General features: G+C 37.7%; 2 protein-coding genes across 3 annotated transcripts in view; both read left to right on the top strand.

The window, feature by feature from the left end:
* Window positions 1-15,160, top strand: part of LOC141539236 (uncharacterized) — a 61,316-nt gene extending 46,156 nt beyond the window's left edge. Inside the window, exon 6 of the mRNA XM_074261681.1 lies at window positions 14,381-15,160. Coding sequence (XP_074117782.1) covers window positions 14,381-14,990 — 610 coding nt within the window. The 3' untranslated portion in view covers window positions 14,991-15,160. The remainder of the gene's footprint in view (window positions 1-14,380) is intronic.
* Window positions 1-16,648, top strand: part of LOC141539123 (uncharacterized) — a 92,635-nt gene that overhangs the window by 13,100 nt on the left and 62,887 nt on the right. The window lies entirely within an intron of this gene.

Raw genomic sequence — 16,648 nt, 5'->3', positions numbered from 1 at the left:
AGGCTAGAATAGAGGGCTAAAACTGACAAAATGAAATAAGGACAAAGAAAAATGAGAGGCTGTGTAACATGATAGAGACTCAGCCTTAGTCAAAAAAAACCTAGATTCATATTTTTCCTTTAATATATACTAGTTATGTGATTGACTCTAAGAAGGTCATTCACTTATCCTTTTAGTACAATCAGTCCAATTGATTTATTGATCTTTGTTGGTAAAAAGGTTTTTATTCCCTTTATCAACAAAATTACTGGTCTGGGGGGGGGGACAAAATATTTGTATATGTATGTTCATGCACACATGTAAACTTATATTCAAAATATCTATTGCATAAGTTTAAGTTGTACTTGTATTCTTGGTAGAAAACAGTTCATATCAAATACACCTGGGCCTTCTGGTGGTGTACAAGCTCAACAAGTCAGTTTTATGGTATGAAAGCCTCCAAAATGAACATGGTCTCAGACTACATTAGTAAAAGTATTATGTCCAGAGCAAGGGAAGGGGTGGATCCACTGTACTTAGCCCCAGAGAGACCTTTTCCAGAGTATTGAGCTCAATTAATAGTATCACATTTTAAAAGGGATGTTAATGGGTGAGTTCATAGGAGATAACTAAGATGATGAGAGTGTTTGAAGACCCTGCTGGTGAGAATTTTTTTAAAGCATCTTTCTCAATATTATTTAATTTTTTCAATACATGTTTTCCAAATACATAGTTTTCAACATTCTTTTTTTTAAAGCATCTGAGGCTGGATTTATTTATTTATTAAAGCTTTTTATTTTCAAAATACATGCATGGATAATTTTTCAACATTGACCCTTGTAAAACCTTGTGTTCCAATTTTTTCCTCAGCCCCCTCCCCTAGATGGCAAGTAAATATATGTTAAACATGGTTATATATCAACATTCATTTTTATAAGACTTTGTACTCTAAATTTTTCTCCTTCCCTTATCTCCCATCTCCCCAAATTAGCAAGCAATCTGATATAGGTTAAATATGTGCAATCCTTTTAAACATTTTCATATTTGTTGTGTTGTGCAAGAAAAATCAGACCAAAAGGAAAAACAAGAAAGAAAAAACAAACAAAAAAGGTGAAAATACTATGATTTGATCTACATTCAATCTCTCCATAGTTCTATTTCTTGATGCAGATGGCATTTTCCATCCCCAATCTATTGGAATTGTTTTGAATTGCCAAATTGTTAAGAAGAGCCAAGTCCATCACAGTTGATCATCCTGTAATCTTGTTATTACTATATACAGTGTTCTTCTGGTTCTTCTCACTTCACCCAGGATCCGTTCATGTAAGTCTTAACACGCTTTTCTAAAATCAGTCTGATCATCATTTTTATAGAACAGTAATATTCTGTTACATTTATATACCATAACTTATTCAGCCATTCTCCATGATGGACATCCACTCAGTGTCTAGGTCCTTGCTGCTACAAAAAGGACTGCCACAAACATTTTTGCACATGTGGATCTTCTCCCCTCTTTTATGATCTCTTTGGGATACAGACTCAGTAGTGACACTGCTGGATCAAAGAGTGTGTACAGTTTGATAGTCCTTTGGGCATAGTTTCCATATTATTCCATGTACACTTTTTAAAAAAAGAAGAGAGAAGATTTGTGGGGAAAGAGCTGTCTTAAGATTAAGATATGTAGTACACAATCATGTAGAAAAAGAATTACACTTATTTGGTATATTATTAGTCATTAGAATCTCCTCAAGTTGTTCCTCTGGTTCCTCTCCTGAAAAGTGATTTTTCCTTCCTTAGACTATCCTTAAATTTTTGCCTGGATTTCTCCTGTGCCTTTATCCTCTTGTTTCATACTACATGTGTATTTTATTTACATAAGTCACAGTATTCTTTTGTTTTGGAGGATTATAGAATTTTTAAACATTTTTAAAAATTTTAAGTTTCAGTTTTCTTTTCCTTCAGCTTCTCCCTTCATCCATTGAGAAAGTAGGCAATATGTCACAGCTTTCTTTTTTTTTATTTTATTTTTTAAAAGCTTTTTATTTTCCAAAACTTGTGCAGTTTTTCAACATTAGCCTTTGCAAAAACTTGTGTTCCAATTTCCTCCCCTTTCCCCCACACCCTCAACCTAGATAGCAATCCAATATATGTTAAACATGATAGAAATATGCATACATATTTATATAATTATTGTGCCACACAAGAAAAAAAAGAGAAACAAAATAAAATGCAAGCAAACAACAAAAAGAGTGAAAATCCTATGTTGATGTCACAACTTTCTTAAAGCAGGATTTATCTTTATAGAATCTCCTATTTCAAAGAGACCTCAGAGACCATCTTGTCCAACTTTTTCCAAAGCAGAAATCCAGTCATCCAATCTTTTTTTTTTTTTTTTTTTTTTGCTTTTATTTATTTATTTATTTTTATTATATATATATATATATTTTATAATATTATCCCTTGTATTCATTTTTCCAAATTACCCCCCCTCCCTCTATTCCCTCCCCCCGACGACAGGCAATACCATACATTTTACATGTGTTACAATATAGTCTAAGTACAATACATGTGTGTGAATATCATTTTCTTGTTGCACAATAAACATTAGAATCCGAAGGTACATGCAACCTGGGCAGACAGATATTAGTGCTAACAATTTACATTCCCCTCCCAGTGTTTCTTCTCTGGGTGTATCTACCTCTGTCCATCATTGATCAACTGGAAGTGAGTTGGATCTTCTTTATGTTGAAGATTTCCACTTCCATCAGAATACATCCTCATACAGTATTGTTGTTGAAGTATACAGTGATCTTCTGGTTCTGCTCATTTCACTCAGCATCAGTTGATTTAAGTCTCTCCAACCCTCTCTGTATTCCTCCTGCTGGTCATTTCTTACCGAGCAATAATATTCCATAACTTTCATATACCACAATTTACTCAACCATTCTCCAACTGATGGACATCCACTCATCTTCCAGTTTCTAGCTACAACAAAAAGAGCTGCCACAAACATTTTGGCACATATATGTCTCTTTCCGCTCTTTAGTATTTCTTTGGGATATAATCCCAGTAGTAGCGCCAGTCATCCAATCTTTGCTGGAATGCCTCTAATGAAATGAAATCTGAACAACCTCCTAAATAATTAACCCTTGCAGTTTTTGCATAGCTCTTATTGTTAGGAGGATTTTTTCTAAGATCAGAATCAAATGAGGATCATTTAAAAGAATCTGCCATATGTCTTCCTGAATACATGGAAACCTGGATCTTCCATTGATAAGGTTTCTCTTGGCTCCTTTTTCATATCTTCTGTCTTTTTTTTTCTTGAGAGCAGAACCAGGGAGTCTGATGGAGCTGAAACTGGAACCATGAGCTCTGCTTCCTTCTTGAAGCCAAATAGAAACAGAAATCCCCTGTTTTCTGCTTCAAACTTAACTTCTTTCCCCCTTGCTTCTTCATGTACCTAATGATCCTCAGGTTCCAGGACTATACATAGCAACAGGAGATTAAGATGACAATCCTTGGAGTAGTGTCGGAATCTCTACCATCTTTGCCTTATATCAAATCTTTGCCCCTTGGAATACAGCCTCAACATGGTCATCACAAGATTCTGTTCCCCTTCCAGAATTCCCAACAAGGTATTCTTCATCATTATAATCACTTATGCCTTAAGGCTCTAGACTGCCCTGAATCCATGCATTCATTCAAGAGGCAATTATTAAGGATTTTAGCATACTGTGTTCCATACTAGCCATTAGGAGAATAACAAAGATAATATATAATCCCTGTCTTCACAATGTAACCCAATAATTGTACTTCACAGTATTTTATAAGTATATTAGAGAAGTGCAAAACAAAAAAAATTAGTTACTGTCAGATGAAAGAAATCATCAATGAGAAGGAATGAAGGGAGGAGCTGTCAATGGTTGGGGGTAATGAGGGAAAGCATTCTGAATGGGGAAGCATTTGAGTTAAGATCTCTATGGAGGTAAGAAGATATAGGTAAGAAATATATAAATATAAATATCATATGTAATTATATATATAAACATTAATATTTAGAGGAAAAAATAGAGTATATATAGGAAAGAGTATGAGAAAAATGGTGAAGTTCAGTATTTATTTTGGAGACAGTTATCCAATTTAGCTGGAACCTATGAAGTATATAGAAAGGAGTAATATAAAATAAGGCTGAAAAGGTAAGATGGTACCAGATATTGAATGGCCTTCAACGGCAGGTGGAAGCCTTTGAACTTTATTTGGGAGGCACTTTATTTGGAAGCTTTTTGAGCAAAGTAGCAAAATTACTAGATATATAAGAGATTATTCTGGTGGCATGAGAGTGAAAAGATCTTTTAGGAAACTATTGAAATATTTTAGGCAGATAGTGCTGGTAGATCTAGAGTAGAAATGATGACAGATATGTTGTGGAGGTAGAATTGATTGAGACCTGATAGCCTACAGGATATGAGAGATGAGGAAGAGAAAGATTTTGAATGTGGAAGATGAGGTGAAATATGATATAAACAGTGAGAGCAGAATAAAGGGGTAATATAAATTCAATTTTGGAAGCATGTGGAGATGTACTATAGACATTTGGAAATGGGGATTCTGAGATCAAGGCTAAAGATACATTTTGGGAGTTAAACTTTGAGAGTCAATGGAATTACCAAAGGAGAGAATTTTGAGCAACATTCACCGTAAGATTACGTTATTAAAAAGGAAGGAGCTATGGTCAGACAGAAAGCTTTTAGAGAAATAGGGAAGAGAAAATAAGAAATAATGATTTCCCTGAAGTCAAGGGAAGTAAAAAGATCCAGAAGGAGGGGAATTTCAAGCAGTGTCAGAAGCTTTAGACTGGGGCAAAGAAGATGAAGCCTGAAAAGCATCCAGTGGATTTGAAACTGGATTGTAGATCAATTTGAAAAGAATTCAGCAGTGAAGGAAGATCTAAAAGGGTTAAAGGTTTTTCAGATTTCTTCTTAGGATGGAAAAGATGTATGCATATTTGTAGGTAGGTGAGTAGGAACTAGGAAAGGACAAGACTGAACAGATAGATTAGTTGGAGAAGATGACTTCTGGAGCAATGTCTTAGACTCGGGGAAAGGGAAAAGAATGAAGGGCCCAGGGAGAAGGTTTTAATTTTAGTTAGTAGTGAGGATATTTTTCTGTGGTTAGGCTCCGGTTTTATAAGCATTGGGCATGTAAGTTTTCAGAAAACGTTAGAAGTCCAGATCAGAGTTTTCAGACACACACACAAATGCTCAGAGCCTTTTTATCTTTTGAGCATGTCATTGTATTTTGGGTAACTCTAAATGTTAAGAAGTTTTTCTTTGCCTTTTTTTTTTTCCTTTTGGCATTTGAAGATTTTACATGTAGAATGAAGAAGTAATTTGAAACTGGGAAAAAAAATTTATAATTTTATTGACAAAAGAAAAAAAGACCATATGACCACATTATTACAAAGATTTTACATAAAACAATTTATTTGTCTTTGAAAACATTTATAAATGTCTGAATAGAAGAATCTTTCCAGAATATGATGAAAATATGTCTCTAAATCCATAACTCATATTATATGGCATGGAGAAAGACTAGAGGCATCCCCATTAAAAACCAATGTTAAACAGGATTGTCACTCTTCCTGTTTCTATTTAGCAAAGATTAAATACTAACAAGTATTCAATAATAAGTCATGAAAAAGAAATTGAATGTGTAACCATCAGCAGTGAAGATGTTATAGTATCTTTGCTTATAGATAACATGCCTTGAAAACTATAGACAACTCAATCAAAAAGTTTTGATTTTGGATATAAAATCCTCATTTGCCAGACTTCATTTCCATATACCAAGAACCAAGAGAAGCTGCTAGAGAAATTATCTTATAGAAATGACAATGGATCAAATGTTTGGGTATTTAACTCATCAAGATACACAAGACACCTTTACAAAGACAAAATGAGTTTGATAGATCAGGGAAGAACTGAAAGATAAAAGATGTACATCATCCAAACCTTACTTTGGACACCTACCGCTCAGGTATCCTTGCCATGTCACAAGTTTTTCTGTTCTTCAAATTGAATCTGCCTCTTTGTAATTTCCTCCCTCTGAGCATGAAAAAAAAATCTGTTAAGTTTTTGGCTAAAATATGTTTATAGTATTCCTTTGATCTGCCAATCTAGTAATACTCTTAAGAAGAGGACCTGTGCTTAGTCAAAAAGTATGACCTGCTTTTTGGTGAAATTATGTTACACTTTTGTGATCAGTGCTTGTTTTCTAATTGTTTGTTAATTATTTTTACAATAAGGAATTGCTTGAGCAGAAGCCATAAGCACTCACACAAATGCTCAATGATAGCTTCTAAAATTTTGCCAGAAATCAAATTCCAACTCACAGGACTATAGTTTGCAGGCTGCACTTCCATTTATTTAAAAATAAGGCCGATGATTGCCCTACTTCAGTTTTGTAGCGGTTCTCTCATTCTCTGAAATCTTTCAAAGGTCACTACAGTATCTTAGCAGTTATAACTTTTTTCAGTATATGGATTGCCACCTAGGCATTGTGAAGCAAGGTATTTAGACATTCTCTCATGTCTCCCTACTTCTCCTGAACATCAGCTATCTATTAGCAATTTTTATCCTTTTCAAACCAAAGATAATTGGTAACTAAGTGGTGAAGTAGTAAAGTGCTGGACTTGTAGTGAAAAAGGCCTGAATTCAAATCCTACCCTAAATACTTATTAGTCATATGGCTGGGCAAATCACCATTTGCCACCTTAACTTTTCAATAATATTGCTAAACAGAAGTAAGCCATTTTGACTAGTTCTGCTGCAAATTTATATTACATAACCTTAACTGGGCTCTCACTGCTTCTAGGAATTTCTAATATAACTCCCTTTTCAACTCACTATCTAACAAACTTTTTTATCCTTCCTTAAACATCTCCCATCCAAATAATATAATACCCTTACCTCATTTTACAGAAAAAATTGAGCCCACTCACTGTTTCTTTTCTTTTTTTTTTACCCTCATTCTTATCTATGCCCAGATGACTTCTGCTCTTCTCCTTTTACCCCGTCTCAATCCTCACTCTGTGGACTAACCCTCCTACCTGCTCAAGCCATCCCATCTCTTCTTGTTTCCTTTAGCAGATTGTCTCCTCTTCATCTTCACTCTATCACTTATTTTCAATCTCTATTGTCCTTTTCCCTACTACCTAAAAATCTAAATATGAAAAAATCCTAAATTGATCTTTACATCCCTGCTATCATCCTTTATCTCTTCTGCCTTTTGTGGTTTAAACTTCTTGAAAATGCCATCTACAATGAATGCTTCCACTTTCTCTCCTTTCACTTTCTTCAGTCTCTTACAGTGTAGCTTCTGATCTCATTATCCCACCAAACCTATTCTCTCCAAAATTATAAAGATCTCAGTTCAAATCCAATGGCCTTTTCTCATTCTTCATTCTCCTTCGCCTCTCTGAAGCCCTAATTGATCACTTTTTCTCTTGTTTTTTGGGATTCACCATTTCTTACTCTTCCGATTTTCCTCCTGTCAGCTTCTCAGTGGTCTTTGCTAGATTTTTCCTTCAGTAATCTTAGGTATCCTGTAGGGTTCTGTCCTGAGCCTTCTCATTTTATATTACTTAGTGAGCTCATTAACTTCCTTGGATTTTATTACCATCTTTATGCTGATGATTCTTCAATCTACTTTTTCTGCTCTGTCTTCTCTGCTAACTTTCAATTTGAGATATTCAACCATTTTTCAGATACCTCAAATTGGCTGTCCAGTAGATAGCTTAAACTCAATATGTCCAAAATGGAACTGTCTCCCCTCTCCCCAATCCTCTTCCCTACTTCTACCTTCCTTATTATTGTTGAGGGAAAAACCATCTTCCTAGTCCCTCAGGCTCACAAACCAGGAGTCATACTAAGGTTTTCACTATTTCTCAGTCCCTGAAGCCAACGTGCTGTTGGCAACTTTACCTTTGCACTGTCTCTTAATATCTGCCCCCTTCTCTCCTATGACATTGATGAGGTGTGAGAATTGAGGGTACGATATCCCATCTGGTCGATGTGGCAGATTCCTTGTGAAAGAATTCTCAAACCCAAGTTTGTGGCAAAAGGGGATTGAGTTACACTAAGAAGACAGCTTTCTTAGGGGGCAAAATCCTGTTAGGATAATTTTTCGAAATGTCTAGGCATACAGCCTAGATATATTGGAACTCCTTTGATCTTTGGCCCCGAGCTGGGGGGGGGGGGCGGCAATCTCCAGATGAATCTGAGAGACTAATTTTCAATTCAATTCAAAATTTAGATTATTTATCTTGGGAATTTCTTTTATGAACAAAAGGGTGTGCTCCCCCAGAGGTCGGGAGGATTTGAGACCCCAAATCAACTTTCCCCCAAAGATTCCTTTTGACCCTTCCCCCACAAATTAAAGGGGACACAATTTACATCAACATTGCCACCCCTCTAGTTCAGGCCCTCGTTACTTCACACTTGGATTATTACACTTGGATTATTTTTATTGTCCTTAACTTTTCTTGCATTCTAGTCTCATTCTGAGCATTAGCATTCCCAGCACTTTCTTACAGGATTATGCCAAGCAGTTGTCTTCATTTTCCGTTATCTTTCCATCTTCCATGTATGTCTGTTTTAACATCTAAATTGGTCTGTGAGTTCCCTTTGAATGCACATTACTCTCTTTAAATAATTCCCCATTTTTGTGTTCATCAGAATTTTTTCTCTGCAACTTTCAAATTTTCTTCTTGAGAGCTTCTTGTTCCTCTTAGCTTAACTTCCTGTCAATTTCTGTCAATAAGATACTATGCATCCTTTTTCTGAACCCTTTGAAATGCCCCCATAAAGGCTATATGTCACACCATTTTAAGCATTATTTTCTTTCCTGTAATGTGCTCTCCTGACAGTTACAATTACTAGTCTGTCCTAGACCCAACAGAGTACCTTTGACCACTGTCCTTTGCAGTGTGAACTCTACCTGGCTCGCCTCCTCTGAGGCCTTCAAAGGTCTCTGGCCACAATCTCTTGAATCTATAGCTTAATAACCGGTAGCACGCTCAAGAACAGCCACATGTAATCTTAAAAGCCTTTATTATACCTACTCACATAATGCCCTGACTTGATGCCCTGACTTGTTGGTTCCCAAGTGAACACCTGGTCTGAAGACCCATGTGTTCACTACCAAAATCCTTATCTCTTTTGGCTACCCATCTTGGCTTGGCCACCCAGGCTAGGGAGCCAGGGTGAAGAGCGCCAGGTTAAAGAGAGCAACTGCTGCCTGCAGTGGGTTTATAAAGGGCCTGTGAGGTCACACACACAGCCAATCAGCGAGAGAGTCACCCATTATGAAGCTATCTCAATGTGGACAGGATCCCACCTACAAGGCAGTCCTAATATCCACAGAAATTACTTCTGGGACTCAATCTCCCGATGCGCTGTGTCCCCCCATTTAAAGGGCCCTTACAATTCCCTTCTCTTGTTTTGCGGGAACCACACATCTCATCAAGCTAAACTTTCAGCACCAGCTGTAGTTCACTTGATCCATGAGATGATAGTGTTATGCCCAAGGAGGTACAAAGCAGCAGATCAGTAAACAGAAGTATGACAATGAGAACCAGGCTCAACAGTGGCCCAAGTGTTCAACCCATTCATCAAAGTCATACTCAAGATAATATGCCAAAGAGGTTGGATGCCAATGAGGTAGGATGTCAACACTGAGGTGGGAAGTCAACAAGGTAAAACATCACAATTCTAGTTAACAAATATCAGTGAGGTAGGTTGTCACAATTCTAGTTACATTTATCACAATTCTAGACCAATTCTAGTTTCTTACAATTCTCTGTTGCACTTTTCACAATCCTAGAACAATTCTAGCTTATCACAATTCTCTATTGCATTTTTCACAATCCTAGAGCAATTCTAGCTTATCACAATTCTCTATTGCACTTTTCACAATTCTAGAACAATTCTAGATTCACAGGTGCACATAAGCAAAGTCATGTCCAGTAACATTGTCTCAATAACAATGGCAGGTGGGTGTGTTGGTTTTTCACCCACTAATTTAAAAGCATAGTCCTTCAATAGAAAGCATAGGGCAAAGCCTCTTCCCAGGCCACCATATGGCAAGTAGCCACGGGGGAAGCAAGCAGGCCCATTGTCCATTTATAGTCTTTATATTGCATATCACCCAAGACAGTCCATTTCAGCTGCAACACTGGAACTGTGTCTCTCTGGTGTCACGGTCAGGAGGGACATTGCTGTCATCAGCGTCTGAAAGGCTGCGGACATCTGGCTGGTCCCTCTGGGCTGTTGTCTGGTGCTTCTCTTGGATCCCCAGGTCACAAATGTCTCTGGTGGGGATGAACTCCTCTGCTGCTGGATTTCCTAGGAAGGAATGTACCCGGGGCCCCAAACCCTGGTCCAACTTGGGCCTTTCCAAATGCCATCCAGGCCTTTCCACATCACAGTGGAAGGAAAGTTCTTGTCAAAAAGATGAACAAAAGTCAGTCTGTCACTTAGCTGCACTTTCTGTGTGTGCCCAAAGTGCATTGCTAAGGTAAAATGCAAAGAATTTAAAAATGTAAAATCAAAATAATTTAAAAGTGTAAAAACAAAATGGATTAAAAATGTAAAACAATGGGCCTGCTTGCTCCTCCCGTGGCTACTTGCCATATAGTGGCCTGGGAAGAGGCTTTGCCCTATGCTTTCTATTGAAGGACTATGCTTTTAAATTAGTGGGTGAAAAACCAATGCACCCACCTGCCATTGTTATTGAGACAATGTTACTGGACATGATTTTGCTTATGTGCACCTTTATCTGTGAAACTAGAATTGCTCTAGAATTGTGAAAAGTGCAATAGAGAATTGTGATAAGCTAGAATTGCTCTAGGATTGTGAAAAATGCAATAGAGAATTGTGATAAGCTAGAATTGTTCTAGGATTGTGAAAAGTGCAACAGAGAATTGTAAGAAACTAGAATTGGTCTAGAATTGTGATAAATGTAACTAGAATTGTGACAACCTACCTCACTGATATTTGTTAACTAGAATTGTGATGTTTTACCTTGTTGACTTCTCACCTCAGTGTTGACATCCTACCTCATTGGCATCCAACCTCTTTGGCATATTATCTCGAGTATGACTTTGATGAATGGGTTGAACACTTGGGCCACTGTTGAGCCTGGTTCTCATTGTCATACTTCTGTTTACTGATCTGCTGCTTTGTACCTCCTTGGGCATAACACTATCATCTCATGGATCAAGTGAACTACAGCTCGTGCTGAAAGTTTAGCTTGATGAGATGTGTGGTTCCCGCAAAACAAGAGAAGGGAATTGTAAGGGCCCTTTAAATGGGGGGACACAGCGCATCGGGAGATTGAGTCCCAGAAGTAATTTCTGTGGGTATTAGGACTGCCTTGTAGGTGGGATCCTGTCCACATTGAGATAGCTTCATAATGGGTGACTCTCTCGCTGATTGGCTGTGTGTGTGACCTCACAGGCCCTTTATAAACCCACTGCAGGCAGCAGTTGCTCTCTTTAACCTGGCGCTCTTCACCCTGGCTCCCTAGCCTGGGTGGCCAAGCCAAGATGGGTAGCCAAAAGAGATAAGGATTTTGGTAGTGAACACATGGGTCTTCAGACCAGGTGTTCACTTGGGAACCAACAAGTCAGGGCATCAAGTCAGGGCATTATGTGAGTAGGTATAATAAAGGCTTTTAAGATTACATGTGGCTGTTCTTGAGCGTGCTACCGGTTATTAAGTTATAGATTCAAGAGATTGTGGCCAGAGACCTTTGAAGGCCTCAGAGGAGGTGAGCCGGGTAGAGTTCACACTGCAAAGGACAGTGGTCAAAGGTACTCTGGTGGGTCTAGGACAGACTAGTAATTGTAACTGCCAGGAGAGCACTGTTACACTTTCCCATTTCTGTCCAGGGTATGACATCATTCCATTCACTCATATTCATAACCATAGTGTTAATGTCCTTGACCCCTCATTATCACTCATCTCACTTATCGTGTTAGTTGCCAAATTTTATCATTTCTAACTTCATTACTCTTCAAACGTACATCACACATACATTACCTTAGTCCAGGTTCTTGCCACCTTTCACTTGAGATATTACAAAAATCTTCTAATAGATTTTCCTTGTCATGCTTCTTCCTGTTCTACCAGTTTTCCACAAAACTGCTAAAGCACAGGTCTATTCTCTCCCTCCCTCAATTAAACTCCACATCTTTAGGATCAAATAGAAATCCTGTCTTGGACTTAGAAGGCCCTTCCTAACCTGGCCCCAGCCTGAGCATCAAGCTTTGTTACATAAGGCTCCTCCTTCCACATTCTTTGGTCCTGTCAGACTGGCTTTATAACTATTCATCACACAAAACGCTCCAGCTCCTAGTCTGTGCCTGTGCACAAACTCTCCCACACACATAGAATGCATTCCTTCCTTCCTTATTACCTTCTCTTCAAATCCTTTGTTTCCTTTGAAATTCAGCTCAAGGGCCACTTTTCATATGAAACCTTCCTGATCCTGACCCCAGCTGCTAGTGCCCAATCCTCAAAATTACATTGTATTTATTTTGTTTATATTTAGGATCATATAGACCAGTGAACCTGGCACTTTCCCCATTTTTATATGTAGAAACTGAAGCACAGAGAGGTTCAGTCCCATACCTGGTACCCATATCTAATAAGTATCTGAGACGGGATTTGAATGAGGTACAAGTTCAATGCCCTCTAGCCAGCACTCACATCTTGTAGCACTCTCTGATAGGGTAGAAGCTCCTCCAGAGCAGACACTGTATCCCTTTTGTCTTTGGAGGGCCCCACTAAGCAGAGTACTTAGGTAAGCACTTACTTAATAAATGCTTGCTGGTTAATTGATGTACACTATTTCTGCCCTCTTCAAATCTTAAAACTAGGGCAGAGGATAGAGAGGGTGTAAGCTTCTAGGTAAGAAGTGCCTCAGCTTAACCTGATGGTCTGAGCTTAAGCAGGAAGGTGCGGGGGGAGTTCTATATCCCAGTGGTTGTATGTCTTAAAGGAGGTGGCCTCTACCAGACTGTAAATTCCATGAGAAAGATGCTTTTTAAAATACTATGTAAATAAATAATCATTGTATCATGGAAGGCAGGTAATATATCTTAACTAAATATCTCTTCTCATTGTTGTTGTTAATAAGGTTTTATCTTTGACTGTTCAGACAGAAACTCTCCTTTTCATCCCCAGGCTCGCTTGGTTCTGAGAGTCATGTTTGCAGACATTCACCTTCTCAATGTCATTATACCATTTATCTCCCTTTCTCTCTCAATATCTCGTAAAAACCATTCCCACTGAAAGCTCATCTTTCCATCCTCAGCCGACTCCTATTTTTGTCTGTTTATCTTTAATATTCCTCTTTCAATTCAGTTCCATGCGTCTTCCTCTTCTCAACCTTTTCATCCTCCTTAATAAGCTCTCTCCATTTTCTGCATTGTTGCCTATTCTCTGTGCTCACCAACCTTGGCTTCCCGTTGGTGTCTTCCTTTCTCTCCTCCTCCTTCCCCTTCTTATCTTTTTTTATGGATTCCCTTTGTTATCTGTGTCCAACATTTCTTTTTATATAATCTTTTTCAGTCCCTTGGTACCCTCTACCCCATTTTCCTGAATTCCTGTCTGGACTCCCCTGGCCTGTGTGTCAGCTACCCCTCCCTCAGCTGTTTTCCCTGTTCTCTTTCATCCTCTTCCCCCAGACTGTGAGGATGATTTTGAGATCTGTCAGCACCATCTGCTCATGGGAGCAGTCTGCTTCTTTGGGAGTGTCCTGTTCTTGCCCTGGCACTTCCTCCAAGTACAAGAAACTGACATTTACATTTTGTGTCAATTGTTTCAGATTGTGAGCCAAGAACTGAAAACAAGGTGTTGACTCCAAAACAGGACATTTTTAAAGACATGCAATTAAAGGAAGTGAAATTTGAAAAACTCACAGGAGATGTCCCTCAGGGACCTGAGTTTGGAGAAGGCAGTGAATTTGAAGGCAGGCTAGAAAAACAGTTGAGAAATACTGAAATACTGGAGAAACCAAGTAAGACCTTTTCCCAAGAAAACAATTTTAGACAAGTAACAGTCATCCACAGAATTTCTGCTTTAGGAAGCAAAGCCCAAGAATATCATGAATTTGAGAAAAGCTTCAGTACTGATTCCAAACTTCTTCCACATCCAAGAATTCAAATAGGAGAAAAGTCTCATCAGGGTGATACACATGGCCAAAGCTTTGAACAGAATTCAGATTTAATTAAGCATCAGAAAATCCATGCATCAAAGAAACTTTTAAAAAGTAATGAATGTGGAAAGTCATTCAAAAAAAGCTCAGTTCTTGAATATCAAAAATCTAATGCTGTGTGGAAACCTTATGAATGTATGGAATGTGGGAAAACTTTTAGTCGGAGTGCAACTCTCCTGGAACATCACAGCATTCATACAGGAGAGAAGCCTTATGAGTGTAGTCAGTGTGGGAAAGCTTTCAGTCATAGCTCTACCCTGATTCAGCATCAGAGAATTCACACTGGAGAGAAACCTTATGAGTGTAATGAATGTGGAAAAGCTTTTAGTCGGAGTTCAAACCTTATTGAACATCATAAAACTCACACCAAAGAAAAACCTTATGAATGTATAGAATGTGGTAAAACCTTCAGCCGGAGCTCAAATCTTATAGATCATCAGAGAATTCACACTGGAGAGAAGCCACATGAATGTCATGATTGTGGGAAAGTTTTTAGTCATAGCTCAACATTAATTCAGCACCAGAGAATACACACTGGAGAGAAACCCTATAAATGTAATGAATGTGGGAAAGCTTTCAGCCGGAGCTCATCCCTTATTGAGCATCAGAGAATTCATACTGGAGAAAAACCTTATGTTTGTAATGCATGTGGGAAAGCCTTTAACCAGCGGTCAGGACTTCTTCAACATCAAAGAATTCATACAAAAAGTAACCCTGTGAAAGGAATGTGATAGAAAGTATTAGCCAGATTTGTAGTTTGTTGAATTAACGAGTTAACGCACATGAGGTCACAACTTCATCAAAATTGTAAGTCATTTGAAGACAGAATCTGTTTGTCTAAGGTATCTTGTCCATTTATAGAAGCACAAAGACCCTCAATAAATAGTTTTTGTTTGATAAATGGGATGAGTGTGTAAAGTTTTTACTTAGAATTTACCCTCTTTGTGTCTTCAAAGACATTTGTCAGAAATCTTCCCATAGAACTTAGTGCCTTACAATTTGAGGGGAGATGAGGGGAAAGAACATTATCAGCAGTATGGTCTTGAGAAAATAGTGACTAATTATTCCTAAAGACTTGGCTTCAGGATACTAAATTCTGGTCCCAAATCTGTAACCAATGTATGGCATTTTAAGCAACTTATTTTGATTTGCTTGGCCTGTTTGTGACACCATAAATTGTAATAATACTTATTTCATTCACCTTACAGGGTTTTGTTTTGAGAGGTTTTTTGTTTGTTTTAAGAGTATTTTAATGCTTAAAGGTTCTGTAATTTTTTTCAGCGTGTATCCTTCTTCACCAGAACAGATCACTGTTGCTCTACAATTGAGTAGATGATTTCTGAGACTCCTGCCCTGTGTCCCTTACCCTTTAGCAATTTGTTGAAAATGAGTCATTTCAATTTAATTTGGTCCTCAAACTAAAGACATGCAGTTTATTATGAGGACTATTCTCAAAGCCTTTTCCATTTGTTTGGCCCTATAAGAACTAAGGCTTCATCTGTTCTTCAGCCTTCATAAATGTTGGATTATTTCTTTCCTGTGAAGAGGAATCAAACTTAAATGGAGAAGAAAATGAGAAAAGATTAAAAAAATAAGAGTCAAAAACATCTTATATATTATTATGGGATTGAAGTGGGTCAGAAGAGTAAAAAGGAAAGCTTTTAGGAGAGAAGAAACATGAGAAATACTCAAAGGAATGTAAGCGGAAGTGAGAGGATAGCCAAAGTTTGAGAGTGAAACAGAATCAATATATGGCACCTGAAGCCAGCACAGAGTGTGGAACTTCTAGTACTATATTATAAATGTCATTGAATCATCCCAATAAAAATGGGGCCAGTCAGAATTGGGCATAATGATTGTGAAAAACAATCATTTTAAGGATTGTCCCCTCTCTGAAGCTATTCCTGAATCCAATATGAAAGTGACCTCCATAGATATTACTAGATGTTTGTTTTAATCTTTCCTTTATTTAGGTCACATTTTGTCATATTTATATACGTGCCATACACAGATACAAAAACGTGTGTGTGTGTGTGTGTGTGTGTGTGTGTGTGTGTGTGTGTGTATGTGTGGGTGTATCCATTAGATTGTAAGCCCCTTGAGGGCAGGTTATCAATGGAGATGAATAAATCATCTTTATATCTCCAGTTCTTAACCCAGTGCCAGTACAAAATTATGTATTAAATAAATGTTGATTGAATTGAATATTCTTTTCAAATATATAGCAGCTACATCAGGAAGGACTTCCATATGGAAACTTTCAGCTAATTAACCACTGAATAAGTTGATAGGCATTTATCTTTCAGTTTTTATTAGAGGCTTAATAATTTTTTCTGTCCCCCACCACTGTCCCATAACATTTAATGGGAGAAAATTATTTTAGATCTAG

Source organism: Sminthopsis crassicaudata, chromosome 1 (assembly GCF_048593235.1).
Source record: "Sminthopsis crassicaudata isolate SCR6 chromosome 1, ASM4859323v1, whole genome shotgun sequence".
NCBI lineage: Eukaryota > Metazoa > Chordata > Mammalia > Dasyuromorphia > Dasyuridae > Sminthopsis > Sminthopsis crassicaudata.
The sequence above is the reverse complement of the archived record's forward strand: the minus strand, read 5'-3'. Positions and strand labels throughout refer to the sequence as shown.